Source organism: Tupaia chinensis, unplaced genomic scaffold, assembly GCF_000334495.1.
Source record: "Tupaia chinensis unplaced genomic scaffold, TupChi_1.0 Scaffold000140_1, whole genome shotgun sequence".
In the NCBI taxonomy this organism is placed as follows: domain Eukaryota; kingdom Metazoa; phylum Chordata; class Mammalia; order Scandentia; family Tupaiidae; genus Tupaia; species Tupaia belangeri.
In genome coordinates, this window is record NW_006159610.1 from 1060988 (window position 1) to 1076486 (window position 15499).

The 15499-nt window shown below is 40.0% G+C and overlaps 1 protein-coding gene across 1 annotated transcript in view; it reads left to right on the forward strand.

Annotated features, from left to right (window-relative positions):
- EXOC4 (exocyst complex component 4) overlaps positions 1–15499 on the forward strand; it is a 923760-nt gene that overhangs the window by 52516 nt on the left and 855745 nt on the right. Inside the window, exon 4 of the mRNA XM_006144991.1 lies at positions 8369–8553. Within this exon, the coding sequence (XP_006145053.1) occupies positions 8369–8553 (185 nt within the window). The remainder of the gene's footprint in view (positions 1–8368; positions 8554–15499) is intronic.

Sequence of the window (15499 nt, forward strand, 5' to 3'; positions counted from 1 at the left end):
GGAAGGAAATTAGGGAGAAAAATGGAGAAGACATTTGCAGGACACAAATAGTTTATTACCTGTTGATTATAATGTGTATAGTATTTTCAACTGGACTGGTCTAAGGTGTATTTCATGTTGGGTAAATTCTCTCTGTAAGCTAAACGAAGTTTAGTGATTGAATATATAAAAGAAAAAAAAGGAAAGAAGAAAAGATCTCTAATAGAAAATTCTTTCATTTCATCTTTCTGATGTCATTCTTTGAGTCTTGGGCTGATATAATATCTTAGAAGACCTGGCTGCCCCTACTTTAGCAGGAAAACAGTGACTTTTTAATAAAATATGGAAATTATGGTAGAATGCTTTCATGTTTAAGAAAAAATAAAATCAAAAGCTGTGGAGGAAAAAGAAAGGCTTAGAATAATGTCATAATAAGGCTTTTAGAACAACTTGGTGTTTCATGGTACTAATAAGTGAGATCTTTCATGAAGCTGAAGTCACATTTACTCTCTTTTGAGTTTTATTTTCTAAGATAAATTTGAAGATACTTTCAAGAAGATATTCAAACGCAAGAGGCCTTTTTTTGACAGCACTTTCTCACTGCCCCCTCCTCCATTCACTTATCAATAACTTCATCTCATTTGCTTTATCCTGTAAATTCCATTATCTCTCAGGCAGTCTATTGCATTAAGCTGTTAGTACCTAATATCGCCTCATTTACATTGACACGTGCTTGACCTCAGCCCTTCTCCTCTCTTTGTTAATGCACCAACAAGCACTGATATCTCTCTGGAGCATTATCATTTGGCTGTTAGCTCAACTAATAACAACCCTTCATTTGAGCTGATGAAGGTTTATTAAATAAAAACATGCAATAACCCTGGCAGTGATGAAGGGAGAATGGAGGTAGACAGCATCCTGGTTTTAATAATGAGAGTGTGCTGAGTCTGCGTTATAGGTATTGGGTTTCCTGAGGGAGATGGGGCACCTGGATGGGTCTGATCAATATTGTGTTATCAAACTGATTTAAGAATGGGCAATTTTGATTGCCTGATTTGATCACTGTTGACTAGCATATGAGCTGAGAACTTAGGGGGAAGCAGTGTTCTTGCTCCAGGCACTTGGCCTTGCCCTATAAGCAGCCATCTTGGGAAGTCTGTTGTAAGTACCAGACTGTCAGTAGCCCTGAGGCTTTCAGCAAAACTGAACATCAGGGAGCCCAAAACGTGGTCTTCGTTTTCTCTAGTGAAGCTGAGATCAGAGATTGTTTTCCTTATAGATTCCCCTGATACACCCTGAAACATTCACTGTAGCCCTGAACTTTGAATGGATTCCATTTATTCTTTCACATCCTACACTCCCTTTTCACCTCCTCTGATCAAGATTTTTGCATGAAGACTGTTTAGCTTCTGTGATAGCTTCGTCATGCTGGAAACACAAGTTAAATCGATGTTGCTCTTGAATTTATATTTAACAATTGGAATTTTTGTCAATAAGAGTTCATTTCCTTATACTTAAAAAAATTTTTTTTAAGAATTATTTTATTTAACTTTATTATTTATTTATTTTTATTTCAAGCAGAGAAAGACACACAGAGAGAGAGAAAGAGAGAGAGAGAGAACGTGAGAAAGCAAGCCTCCAGGTCTGAGACTCAAACCGCAGTCAGCCATGTGGGAGTCCAGCATCTTTAACCACCATGCCACCTGCTGGCCCTCCTTACACTTATATCACATGCATATATTATATTATATCCGACTAGTAAAATTGTTCCTAGTTTATCTCATACAGTGACTACTTAGGGTTCTTTATTGGTCACACTGTTCTACAAAGAATGCTGTGATGTCCCAGATGCACCAAAGTCATCATTTGATCATTTTTGACCTGTGCAAACAGTATTTTAGGGTGCTGGACACAGTATTTTAGGGTGTTGGCACAGTGGCCAGACTCAGCACTGAGAAGGAGACCTGCTCGGAAAGGTTGCTGGTTTGCACCTGGAGACTTCTGAGTACAGTGGGCAAGTGTGTGTCCATGATCTGGGCCTGCCTGAGGCTAGGGGTGGATCGAGCATGGTGTCAAGACCCTGTCTGTGATGCTACAAAATATTTCTCTTTTCCGCAGGGACTCCTTAATCTGAAGGTGGACACTTTGGGGTGGAGGGCTTTCTAGGGGAGCTGGGCCTAAAGCCAATGAAGGTTGCCAGGTCTGGTAGCTCAGGGGCAGGATGGCCAAAGGGACCAGGCCTGAGCACTAAGTAAATCTTGGGTTCTAAACCATTTCTCTTTTGTTCATAGCCAATTTTTTTTTGATACTCTGTTTAGTTAGGATTGTTTGAAGAGTTTGCTTAATTTGTGGGACCAGCAGTTAACGTAATTGTTATGTCGCTGGACTTCCATGTAATCGACCGTGCTTCTAGTCGTGGACCCAGTGGCTTAAACTCACGCCGGTCACGTGTGTGTGTGTGTGTGTGTGTGCCCAAGATCCTGAGAGGAGAATGGAGGAGAAGGAATTGCAGTGTGGCCATTCCCCTGGGGCGTAATTTCTTGCTTTCTTTCTCTCTTTCTGGCCAGCGCACTGGCCCTATAGCAAAAAAAAAAAAAAAAAAAAAGTTTGCTTAATTTGTGTCTTTTTATACATATCCAGGAAGGAAGATGTATCAATTGTGTGGAGTAGCCTAATCTGGAATCTTTTTACTACATCTGAAAGTTAGGAAATGGCAACAGTTTAACACTGTTGTGTTTTCTTCCTAGAAAAATGCTTCCTTAAGGGAGACTTACTGACCTGTTAAAATGATGAAACATTTCAGAGCCATGTAATTATCAGAGTCCTGCAGGAAATACTTGTTTTAAGCAACAATGGCAAAACATTTGCTTTCTTTAGGGAACATTGTTGCCAAGTAAGCATTTTCATTAGCTGGCAGTTGAGATACTTAGCAGGTTTTTTTTTTTTTTTTTTTTTTTTTTTTTTAACTTAGAAGTTGCTTTTCATTTTTGGCCTGAACCTTCCTTCTTTTTTAGAAACAGTTACTAATGTATTTTACCTCACTGTATCTTAAAAACAACTAAGACCAGAAGGATGAGTAGTTTCTTTTACAGTATTTCTCAATGAAGCAGCTCCTGAGTGGTGAGCATTAGTGTTCTTGCAGAATGCTTCCATTGGTTCATGTCAGAGCACAAAGCTAGGTTTGTTTATTTGTTTCTTTCTTTCTTTAACCTAATAACCTTGAATAAGACTGGCTGAAGACAGGAACTTAATTATGAAACAATTTCCTATAATGCGCTATATGATACCAAGAAATAGAAATAAATTTGGTAAAGAAAATTCAAGGATATATTTGTTCCTAATTACAAAGATTTTCCTTTCTCAAGTCCAGGCAATTAAAAAAAAATCCTTAATTATATATGTTTTAACGGACTATGTTTAACCTGTATTTTGAATTTCAGAAACATTTTTCAGAATTTCTGTTTGCTTACATAGGTAGGCTTCTAATAGCAACACATACCATCCTGTTCAATATCGTGTGATAAAAACATTTTGAAAATGTTTGCTTATCTTCATAATCCTAAAGGAAATATTTGTTTTCAACTCCGAAACAGATTTTTGTTATCTATGTGAGCAGTTTCCAACTGTGTTGACAAGAACACTAATATGTTAGATAGTAATAGATTTTCTGTGAAGCAATTCCCTGCTAGTAATACTTCTTTTTCTTTAAAATTTACTTAAAAAATGTAAGGAAAATTTGAAATATTAGTTGACTCTTACCATGTAATGTAAGTTTAAAAACTGGTATGACATTAGAGATCATTTTGGGCATGAATGCATGGGGTTTGATCTGAAGGTTGATACATAGATAGCATTTACTAGTTACATCATGTATGTTGTCTGTTTGATCTTTCATCTCTTCTGTCTTATCCTATAATTTTAATAAATATTTGTGACATTATTCAGTGCTACATGTTACACGTATGGACTGAATGTGATCATTTATCACAGCAACTGACCTATGAAACCATCTTATTGCTCTCTACGCTAATCCAACTTTCTCTCTTCAATTCTTAAAATCTGTGATGTTTCATCAGTGTATTCATCAGTATGTTATTTACAAAGTACTTCGTGGTAACCAGGCAGTGGTGTGGTGGTAAAAATGCTACATTATGCAAGGCAGTCCTACATCGGAAGGCTTCTGCTTCAAGTCTGGAGCCCTCCCTAAGTAACGCTCTCCCAAAGCTTGCCCATAATCTGGGGCTGTGTGAAGGCAGGGGAAGGGGAAGGGGAAGGGGAGGGGAAGGAGAGGATCGGGACCCTGTTGGGAAATAATTTTAGTGAGCATTTGGTATATACCAAGTGCTTGCTCTCTTTATCATTCAATGAAGAAATAAATAAAGTTAAAAAAAAGTACTCTATAATCATTAATTTTGGAAACCAATGAAATAATGTATAAAATGACCACTTCCATTTATTAAAAAGTCTCTTTTTAGCATTAGCTATGTATTGGGTTGTTGGAAAAGTCATGACATATTTTTGCTATTTTTCTATGCAAAAACTGCATCATGACTTTCCCGATGACCCAAGGCCTCTCTCAATGTAGGAGATTATTTAATGGTTTTTCCTCTAGTAAATATTTGGAGACCACACTCCCCAGTACGACAGACTGACTGTCAGTGATGGTTTGTTGGATTGACTTTTGCCTCACTGAGTTTTTCCTTTATATGTAAACTTTATAGAAGAAGGTACTTAAAAGCACATAAGGTAAATGTCAGTTTTCTAGGGATCAGATGTTGAATCGACTACTTTTCAAATTGGTTTGAGTACTGATTAGTAAAGTTAGAAGTAGGGAACAACTGGGACTAGCAGATGGTATAAAGGTTACGTTGCTGTATTCCCACATAGTTGACTATAGTTCAAGTCCCAGACCCGGCAACTAAAACTCACACCAGACGTGTGTGGGGGCCCAAAATCCTGAGAGGAAAATGGAGCGTAGAAGGGATTGTGCTGTGGCCATCCCCCCAGGTGGTGATTTATCACTTTCTTTCTCTCTAAGAGTATACACGCCCTGTAACAAAAATCTCTCTAAAAAAAAAAAAAAAAAAAAAAAAAAAAAAAAAAAAAAAAACTGGGGCGCACAGGGGGCAGATCATTGAGGAGAAGAGATTTCAGCGTATTCATCTCCCCTATTGGGGGAGATTAGCGCTCTCTCTCTCTCTCGCTCTCTCTCTGTCTCTGTCTCTTGTACATATCCTATAACAAGTTAAAAGAAAAAGAAAAATGAAAAATTAATTTAAATAATTCTTGGAAAAAAAAGAGGTAGGGAAAAGCTATGACCTTGCTTATTCTCTGTTATTCTTGTATAGCTTTGTAAATAGACTGGTAATAAGTGAAGTCCAGAAAATAAAGCCAGTGCTCTCTAGTCTCTTTTGTGGCAAGGTTTTCACATCTTGATTATATATTAATAAAGACACGTGGATTTGGGGGTCAAGGAAACGTATGCAGGGTCGTGGTTTGGTGAAGGAAAGAACACTTACTGATATTAAATTAAAACGTGTTGGTTGAGGATGCTGGCTGATGGCACAGTGGGAAGGTGACACTCTTGGAGGCTGAGCGGGGTGGAAAGGTTCTGGCTTTTCATCCAGAGGCTTGCCTGAGCACACTGTACACGTGCGCTCTGGGGCTGGCGGAGGCTGGGGGTAGCTTGTGGCATGAACACTGTCACAGAAGTGCTTGTCTCTCTCTCTCTCTCTCTCTCTCTCTCTCTCTGTCTCTTTCTCTTGTTCAAGGAAGAAAGACATGAATAAACTTGGAAGAAAAACAAAAAAGTCAAGTTGGCTATATCCTCTGAGGTTTCTTTATCCACAGAGTAGGCACTATTAAAAAGAATTTTAATAGAACCAGCTGGAGACATGGTGGTTAGGGCAGCTAGATCCCAGATGGCTGGCTGTGTGGTTTGAGTCCTGGACCTGGTACCTTGGGAACACACTGGGTATGTGATTGTGCGTGCCCATAATCCTGATGAGAGGGAGAGATGGAGGAGAAGGTATTACAGTGTGACCATCCCCTGTGGGGGTGCCTTTTCTCTCTGTCTGTCTCTGGTAGCCCATGTGCTCTCTGGCAAACTTAAAAAAAAAAAAAATAGTGAGCACTTAGTATGTGTCAAGCGTGGTAAGTGTTTTCCCTGAAAAAAATTTTTTTTGAATTTAATTAGCTGGCTTTGAAAGTTGACATTGTCATATAATTTTGTATTTGGAACATGAGCTGTTTGGGTTAAAAACCTTCATGCAAATTCCTGCAAACAAATCAAGTGTGAATGTGCAGTGGGTGGTTTTTAAGCTTAAATATCTCAGCTGGATTTAATTACCTTAAGGGATCAGGCTACATGATGGGCCAGTGGTTTACCAAATTATTTTTCATTTTCTAGATCTCGATGTCACTGAAGGTTAATGCATCCTCTTTTCTCTGCTAGAGACCTGAGTTAAAATCCATTTTAGGGCATAAGTGTAAATGAATTTGTTGTTGTTTTTCCTCCTTGGGGACACTTTGGTCATTTTGTGAGGCTGCCTTTCCATTTGGAATTGCTGCCAGCTTGCACAGGGCTCCGGGGCTCTCGCCGCAGGGGCAGTTGGAAGTCCGCGTGAAAATGAACTGGCAGGCTTCAGAGGGCAGAGCCGGCCCAGGGCTTGTTGCTCTTCCATTCCTTGATTCATTCTTGCTTAACTTAAAGAAACTGATTTGCTACTGACATTTGATTATAGCATATCATGAAACAAGTGATGTGTTTGTGGGCAGGCCATCACATTTCCTGTACCATGTACGGCTGGTTTGAATTCGGCAGCTGTAACGCTTTTTGTGTTCACTCCGACAAACTCTTAGATGGCTCCTCAGAGTGCTGTAGGTCTGTGATCAGCATTTTTGATCACCAGTGTATTTTATGGCTTTCATTAGCCATTGCTTTAGTATAAATGCTTTATTTTTTAGAAGCATGTTTGTTCATTACATTAATTACACTTAATGGTCTTACCCAGAGGTAAGGATTACTTGTTATTGTGGTTATCTGTACCTATTAGGAATATGTAGAAGTATAACCTAAGCTGGGAATAATCAGAGCATATTCATCCCACAGGGAGCTCCCCTGTAGACTTTGCTGCTCAAGTTCAGTTTATAGTCATACTTCCTCTATTATTATTATTATTTACATTCTTCATGTTTCCCTCTTCCTTTTTTTCTCCCAAGGAGTACCTAGACTATCGTCTTCACTGTTTTTTCTATAAAAGATATGTGAGATCTGTGTGCATATAGACACACGTAACTGTAGTTTTGTATACATGAATAAATAGGATCATATCATAGATGCTTTTTTTTCCCTTTGCAGTTACTGCTCTCAGTTTCAAAATGAATTGCTTCCGGTTTCCTAAATCTTCCATCTTCTGCATCAGTCCATCCATCTGCTCATTTGTTAATATAGACACTCGTTCTTTATCTGCCGTATGCATGCCTATACTAGTTTGATTCATCCAATCAGTCCTTTTAAAAATGTTTAAAGAGAATTATTTAATTTTTTTCATCATTATTATTATTTTTAATTTGCAATACAGCATGTGCACTCACTGGAGAGAGAGGGAAAGTGAGAAAGCAAGCTGCCAGGGCTGGGACTCCAGCATCCCGACCACTGTGCTACCTTCTGGCCACCAATCCTTTTTGTCCTGTACACCAGGAGTGTCTTCTTTTCTGTAGTTTATCTTCTATTTACCATTCAAAGAACATTTCTTTCTAGCAAACTGGGTCAGGCCAAGGAGAAATGACTGCTGCTGTCCACTTGTAGCAGTCATGTAAAAGACGCACCTCCCTCTGTGTGTGTGTGTGTGTATGTGAAGGAGCGAGAAAGAGCCATCTCTCTGTAGATGCACGTCTGCCTTCGGCTAACCAAGCTCCGACTCATGATTACTATGAGAGTAGGTTATTATTACAACCTGCATATTGTGTGCTTTCATTTAGTCTCAGTCCTAAAAGGCTACCTTTGATTGAGAATTGATTTAAATAGTTCATGTATGGGATTCATATGGAAATCTGAATGGTATACCCATTTAATCTGGGGAGGTCTCTTGCCGTATGTCCATTGACAAGCAGTGTCTGAGAATAGTGTGTAGAGCTGTGTTCTGGTGCTTTGCATGCTTTCATATTTTTCCTCTCAAGGTGGTTTTCTTATTTTCTATCTTAGATGATGAACGCTTCTAGGATATGAGTAGACCTACCCACGTGATACTCCGCAGAGTCTTATATATATTGATACGTTTGCACAAACTCCCTTCTGACAGCGCCTTTTGAAAACAGTCTTGCTCATTTATAACGTTGTTAGGTCATTTAGGTGTCCTTACTTGGAGCGCTTGTTTTCTCTTTTCAGGTGTCAGCAGTTGAGTCTTTGGAGGGCCCTCTGCTCCAGGTGGAAGGACTAAGTGACCTTAGGCTGGAGCTTCACAGCAAGAAGATGAACCTCCACTTGGTCCTCATAGACGAGCTACACCGACACCTGTACATCAAATCCACCAGCCGAGTTGTGCAGCGGAACAAGGAGAAAGGGAAAATGAGGTTGGTTAAAGAGGCTCTTTACTACAGAATCTTGTGGCAATGTAATATTGTGAAGAACTGATTTCTAGAATATTGTTACAGTTCTTTTACTTTTCTTTTAATGTACTGTCTCACTGTCTCCAAAATGGGAAGATGGTATTATAATAGCAAATACTCCATAGTCTGAGAGGCTGACATTCAAAGTTTGCTCATCCATTCATTGTACCTTTATTATGGTCTTCTCCCGTAAGGATGTTTAAAAAACATTTACTATGGGCCGCTAATCCTTTCACAGTATCTGGATCCAAGCCACTCCGGTATATCTCAGAAGGAAGTGGAAAACTGTTAAATGGGACATCCTGATTTTTCAGCCTAATTAAGAAATATAGATGTATGTGCTGAAGTTAAAAGATTCTTTGTCACTTAGGTCTGTGCTTAACTTCAGGCAATCCTCTGGAAATACTTCAGAGGGAACACTTTTCTTTTAACCTCTGACTGGTTGTAGCATAGCCCTGTATTTACCCAGGTGGGCTCAAGAAATTTAATACATTCCTGTGGGCTTGGTAGGAAATGCAATGAGATCTTAAGATAGTGGGACATCAGAGATACTCACCTGTATCAGATGACTGTTTACCCACATTCCTGTAGACTAACCGTAAGATATTTCTCAGAAGGCATTTTAGCACTATCTCCTGAGAGACCCCTGTTCATACTTTTCATTCAGCTGCAGACAAGAAGCAGCAGTGAATGCTGGGAATGAGTTCTTTTAGGTCTTTTTTGTTTGAACAAAAAACACCAAGCTTGTGTGATGTGCCAGTTTAGTCAGAGACTCACAGAGAAAGAGAAGTTTCTACCTCCTTCTAGCAGACAGGCACTAGGAGAACTGCCAGCCACACAAACTGAGCTAGGATTATGTACCTCAGATTTAACTTCAAGGTGAGATCTGAATGGGGTAACTGAGTATACCTCGGCAGAGTGAACAATGGTGAGTCTGGGTAGTGCAAAGGATATTCCTTCTACAGAGTCTGGTGCTAAATAGCAGGTGTGAATCGATTTCTTCTTGGGCAAGGATGAAGGGTGAAACAAAATCATTATGAGAGTCCTGTGAAAATATTCTGTAGCATATGGGGAAATAAGCAAGGTCTTGAGTTCTCAGAGGAAAAATATTTGAAAAGAAATTTTAATAAAGCATATAAAAAAAAAATTAGATTAAGGTCAGCAGGTAGCATGGTGGTTGAGGGCGCCAAACTCCTGCATGGCTGACTGTGGTTTGAGTCATGGACCTGGTGGTTTGCTTTCTTATTTTCCCTCTCTCTGTCTGTCCCTCTCTGGTCAAATTAAAGTAAATAAGTGAATAAATAAATTAATAAATTAATTAAATAAATTAATTCCTTTTTTTGGAGAGGTTTTTGCTATAGGGCACCGGTGCTCGCCAGAAGCAGAGGGAGAGAGATAGTGAGATAGTGAGAACTCACCCCCCAAGGGGATGGCCACGCCACAATTCCTTCTCCTCCATTCTCCTCTCAGGATCTTGGACAGGTGCATACACGCCCAGGATGAGTTTAAGCCACTGGGTCTGGGACTCGAACCGCCGTCGACTACAAGGGAGTCCAGCGACATAGCCATTATGCCAACTGCTAGCCCCAAAATAATTCTTTAAAAAAAGTTTAGGACAGTAAACTCGAGGTTTTTTCCAAAAGATGCTGGAAACTAGCTGTAGGAGATTAGGTTATTATTCCAAGTCATCATTCCTTCCCATCCTCTAAGAGGGAGAGGTAGGTGGATTTCCTACTCGTGGTGTTGGAGTCTTTTTTTTTTTTTTTTGGAAGAGGTTTTTGCCATAGGGCATGTGCGCTCACCAGAAAGACAGAAAGCGAGAAATCACCCTCCAGGGGGGATGGCCACGCTGCACGCCCGTTGTGTTTTAAGCCACCGGGTCTGGGACACGAACCGCGGTCGACTACGTGGGAGTCCAGCGACACAGCCATTACGCTAACTGCTGGTTCCCTGCCTGACGTGTTTTAAGCCACCAGGTCTGGGACGCGAACTGCGGTCAACTACGTGGGAGTCCAGCGACATAGCCATTATTCTAACTGCTGGTCCCTGGAGTCTTTTCTTTTGCCGGTCATCAGTACACAGACACAAGCAGAAGCTTGAAAGATGCTTGTCCCAGGCTGTGCCTTCTCGTGGGTCTGCCATTGCCATGCTGGTGCTGGTCCCGGGAGGAGCATGAGACATAAGAAACTGACCCAAGATCAGAGACCTGCCCAGTATGGCTGAGCCACTCAGCAAACATATACTTCCTGTAGAGCATTCCTGAGACTTCGTGGTTGTATGCAGCAGGCATACAGCTCCTTTGGAACAGTACAGAATGGAATAGGGAGAGATGCTAACAAAAAATTGACTAAACCACTAATAAACTGTAAGGAAAACCAAGGTAAAGTAGGAAATTTGTCTTTATTTAAAGTATTAATGTGAGTAATCGAATCAGTGCTGTGGAAGGAAATCTTCCCTCATCATGAAGAGGAGAAGCTCCAGAGGGTAGAAGACAGATAAATATGAAAGGTGGAGGGCAGCCGCCAAGCCAGTGCTTTGAGGTTTCCCAGAAGGTGACACTAACATGATAGGGTTATGAACTGAGTAGTGGCTCTGCCTAAATTTGTTTGCTGAAATTCTCATCTCCAGGACCAGCAGTTGGCGTAATGGCTATGTTGCTGGACTTCCATATAGTCGACCGCAGTTCAAGTCCTGGATCCAGTGGCTTAAACTCATGTTGGATGCGTGTGCGTGCGTGCCCAGGATCCCGAGAGGAGAGTGGAGGAGAAGGGATTGCTGCATGGCCATGCCCCCTGGGGGGTGATTTCTCGCTTTCTGTCTCTCTGTCTTTTTGGAGAGCGCATGCTCCCTATAGCAAAAAAAAAAAAAAAAAAAAGAGATATCCTAATCTCCAGTACCTGAGAATATGACTGTATAGTTGACTCTGTGTATCTGCTAGTCCTTCATCTGAAGATTCAACCAACCATAGCTCAAGTGTTCTGTTGTTGCTAATACGTATTATGTAGTTAGATCTACTATGGTTGTGTCTGTACTGATCATGTATAAGTGATTTTTTTCTTGTCATTGTTCCCCAAATAATGCGATATAACAACTATTTACATAGCATTTACATGCCATTAGGCGTTATAGTAATCAAGAGATGATTTAAAGTATACAGGAAGATTTACCTATATGCAAATACTATGTCATTTTATATAAAAGACTTGAGCATTTGCATATTTTGGTATCCATGGTGGATCCTGAATCTAATCTCTGTAGATAGTGAGGGACATGTGTATTTGGAGGGATTCTTTCAGGAGTGAGTAAGTTAAGGCCAGAAGGGTCATCCCTAATCCAGTAGAACTGGTGTCCTTTTGTAAAAAGAGGAAATTTAGACAGGCATACAGAAGGAGGACCATGTAAAGACAGATGGAAAAGATGCCTGTATGAAGGAGAGAGGCCTCAGAAGAAGTGGTCTCTGTCCAGTCTCGATGTCATATTTCTAGCCTTCATTACTGTGAGGAAAGAAATCCGCATTGTGTAAGCCACCAGTCTGTGGTACTTTGCTGTGGAAGCCTTAGCAGGATAATACAGACAGGAGCAGAAGCAATAATGTGAGTGTAAATAAAGAAACCTGTTTACACAGAAAACAACTACAATAAACTTTGGTTTGCCAATCCAAGGATTCAAGGTAAATTTAATTAAAAACTTAGATCTGGGAAACTTTATGCATATCGAAAACATAAGCACTAGGAAGTAAAATGATGTATCTGCCGTGATCGAAGTGGTTATTTGCCTACCCAATACCTATCGCTCGCTCACTTGTAATGACAACTCTTATTTTGTTCTTGGTGGCCGTAAGCACAGGTTATGTTTTCCATCTTCCTATATAGCTATGGGTAAGTAGTAGTGAGACCTCTCTGCTTTTTTTTTTGAGAGGTTTTTGCCATAGGGTGCATGCACTCGCCAGACAGACAGAGAGAGACAGAAAGCGAGAAATCCCCTCCCAGGGGGGATGGCCACACTGCAGTCCCTTCTCCTCCATTCTCCTCTCGGGATCTTGGGCACGCATGCACATGCGCCTGGCTTGAGTTTTAAGCGACCAGGTCTGGGTCTCGAACCACAGTCGACTACATGGGAGTCCAGTGACATAGCCATTATGCTAACCACTTGTCCCGAGACCTCTACTTTTTAAAAGGTACTAACTAGACTGGGGTACTAACTCTTTTACCTTTTGTTTGGTGTTTTTGCTTCCTATCTCGGACTGGGACTGGAACTGGTACCATTAAGTTACCTTAGGCCTGAGGTAACCTTGAGGATAGAAGCCACACCCTAACCTTCTTGTTGATGGGGTTTTATTCTATCCCTGGGTGGATTACCTCTTCCATATGAAAGGAAGAAAACTGTTATTCTCTTGAAATCCCTGTTACTTACTTTTTCTATATTATACAGTTAAACCTAGTTCTTTTTTTTTTTCCCCTTTAAATTCATTTATTGAGAGAGAGAGAGATGCTCTCAACAGGGTCTCTCCATGCTTTGATATCCCCACAATCTTCCAACTAGCCTGGGTTGCCATGTGACTGCATATTCAGATCAACACAGGGGCTGCTCCTGGGGCTTTTCCCATGTGGTTTCATTTTCACAAACGAAAATGGAGCCCTACCACCCGCACCACCATGGCTGTGCCTCAAACCTGGTGATGCATGGAAAGGAGCAGAAGTCAGACTCACCACTCACCATTAGAAGATACATGAATTCGAATCTATAAATAACTGACAAATATCCTTTATAAGATCCAAAAATAAAACTTTTTGAAAAAACAGGCCTAAATATCCTTTATAAGATCCAAAAATAAAACTATTTTTGAAAAAACATACCATCAAAGAGCACCCGAATAATAAACAGGTTTTATATCCTCACATTAAGAAAAGTTTGGGTAGACAGGACACAGAAAGGAATTCTGAATTCTCACTTAAGAGGAATCAGAAATTGCTTTGTTTTGGGCTTTAGTAATTAGAGAAAAGAATGTTTATTTAATTTTACTTTTATTATGTATGTTTACTAGATATGCATGTCTTTATATATTTGAAGATTTCTGTATTTAAAAATTGCCATAGACGATAGAATCAAAACGTTCTGTATTTCAAAGGGTGTTGTAGTGGCCAAGGTTCTTGCGGAAATTAGTCCTGGTAACTAAAACAGGGAAGGAATTTATTGGAAAGTTATCAGGTGGTTTACAGAATCTATGGGAAGTCCGGATAATCAGGCTTTAAAACCCAGTAGGAACCAAGGGAGATTAAACAGCTGAGCACACACAATCTCACACAAGCCACAGGCAGGGTCTGGTTGGGTTGCTACCCCTGCTGGCATCAGGCCTACAGTGACTGGATTCTAAACTCCTGTAAATGATCTCTAAATGTCCCTGCATTGTTCCTTTATCTCCACAAGATTCAAAGTCCTGGTGGAACCATCCAGTTTGCTTAGCCTGGGTCATGTCTGGCCTCCTACAGCTTCCTCGGTAGGAAGTAATAGAACACTTTGCTTTGACTCAGACAATGGGGATTCCCACCAAATATAGATTGTTCAGAGGGTGAACATCAGCAACACGTTTCTACTGTAGGAGACAACGAAGGAAATCACACAAAGGAACTTATTGATAAAGAGTGGACATTTTGAAGTAGAAAACAGACCATCAGAATTGACAAATAAAGGCACATGCCTATCTGAAAAAAATAAAAATTGTATTTAGAGGAAATGAAACAAATAGATGATGAGATCGTCCTTGTTCTTAGGTCATAAATATGTCAGTTCCAGTTAAAACCAGCTGAGAGTTTTTAAATGGTCAAATGAAATCTGAAGCTCTCCTAGAAGGATAAATGTGTAAACATTGAGAAGGGAGCTCTGAAGAGAGCTTTCTCTTATGTGCTAGTAACGTGTGTTGTACAGCGACATTAATCAAAACTGTGGGGATGCAAATAGAAAATCGGGTTAGTGGGACTAAATGGAGTTCAGAAGCAGAACTCAGACTGGGACTTTAGCATCTTCAAAAATAATTGTTCAGGTTGGGAGTAAATAGTGTTCATAAAATTGGCTATGGGGCTGAAGAAAATAAATTTTGTTACCTGCTATTATACACAAAAAAATTCAGGTAGTTTTAAAAATCACATGACAAAACTTCATTAACGTTAGAAAAGCAATATTTGGGAATATGTGTAAAGGAGATTTTGCCAAGCAGATCAGAAGACATAAAGAAAAATATGAGATAGTTTAGGTATTTATTTGCTGAATTTTAAAATTCACATTTAGTCACTATATATCTTTACAGTGTACAACATAGTTTTCCCAGGATGAATATTAGTCAAGTCAGAGATGTTGCCGTTTACATTATCAGCAAATAACTTTTCATTTTTTGTCTCTTACATTATTTTGTTTGTTAGTTTTTTCCTTGATCCCCTCCCTCCCAGCCACCCACCCCCATCCCCCGTTACTCACCTCCCTGTTACTCATCTCCTCCCCCCCATACCCCTTCCCTCCCCCTCTCCCCCTCTTCATGCTAAAAAAAAGGGGGGGGATAGACAGGCAGACATCTATTCAAAAATGCAAATAGCTTATTACAAAATTGAATTGTTCAGTATCATGAATAGTCAGAGAAATACAAATTTGAAAAAATCAAGTGCATTTTTTGAATAAGATAATCAAATTTAAAGACATCAATTGCATGCCATAATGGCAAAGATGGGGGTAATGAGTAGGTTTCTCTCTGTGGTGGATTAACCTATATGCTTTTCTGAAAAACATTTAAAAATTGTATGTACTGTGACCAGAAAATTCCATTTCTAGGTCCACATCCTACAAAAAATAGTACCACTTCGGGAACCAGCAGTTAGCGTTATGGCTATGTCGCTGGACTCCCACATAGTCGACCGCGGTT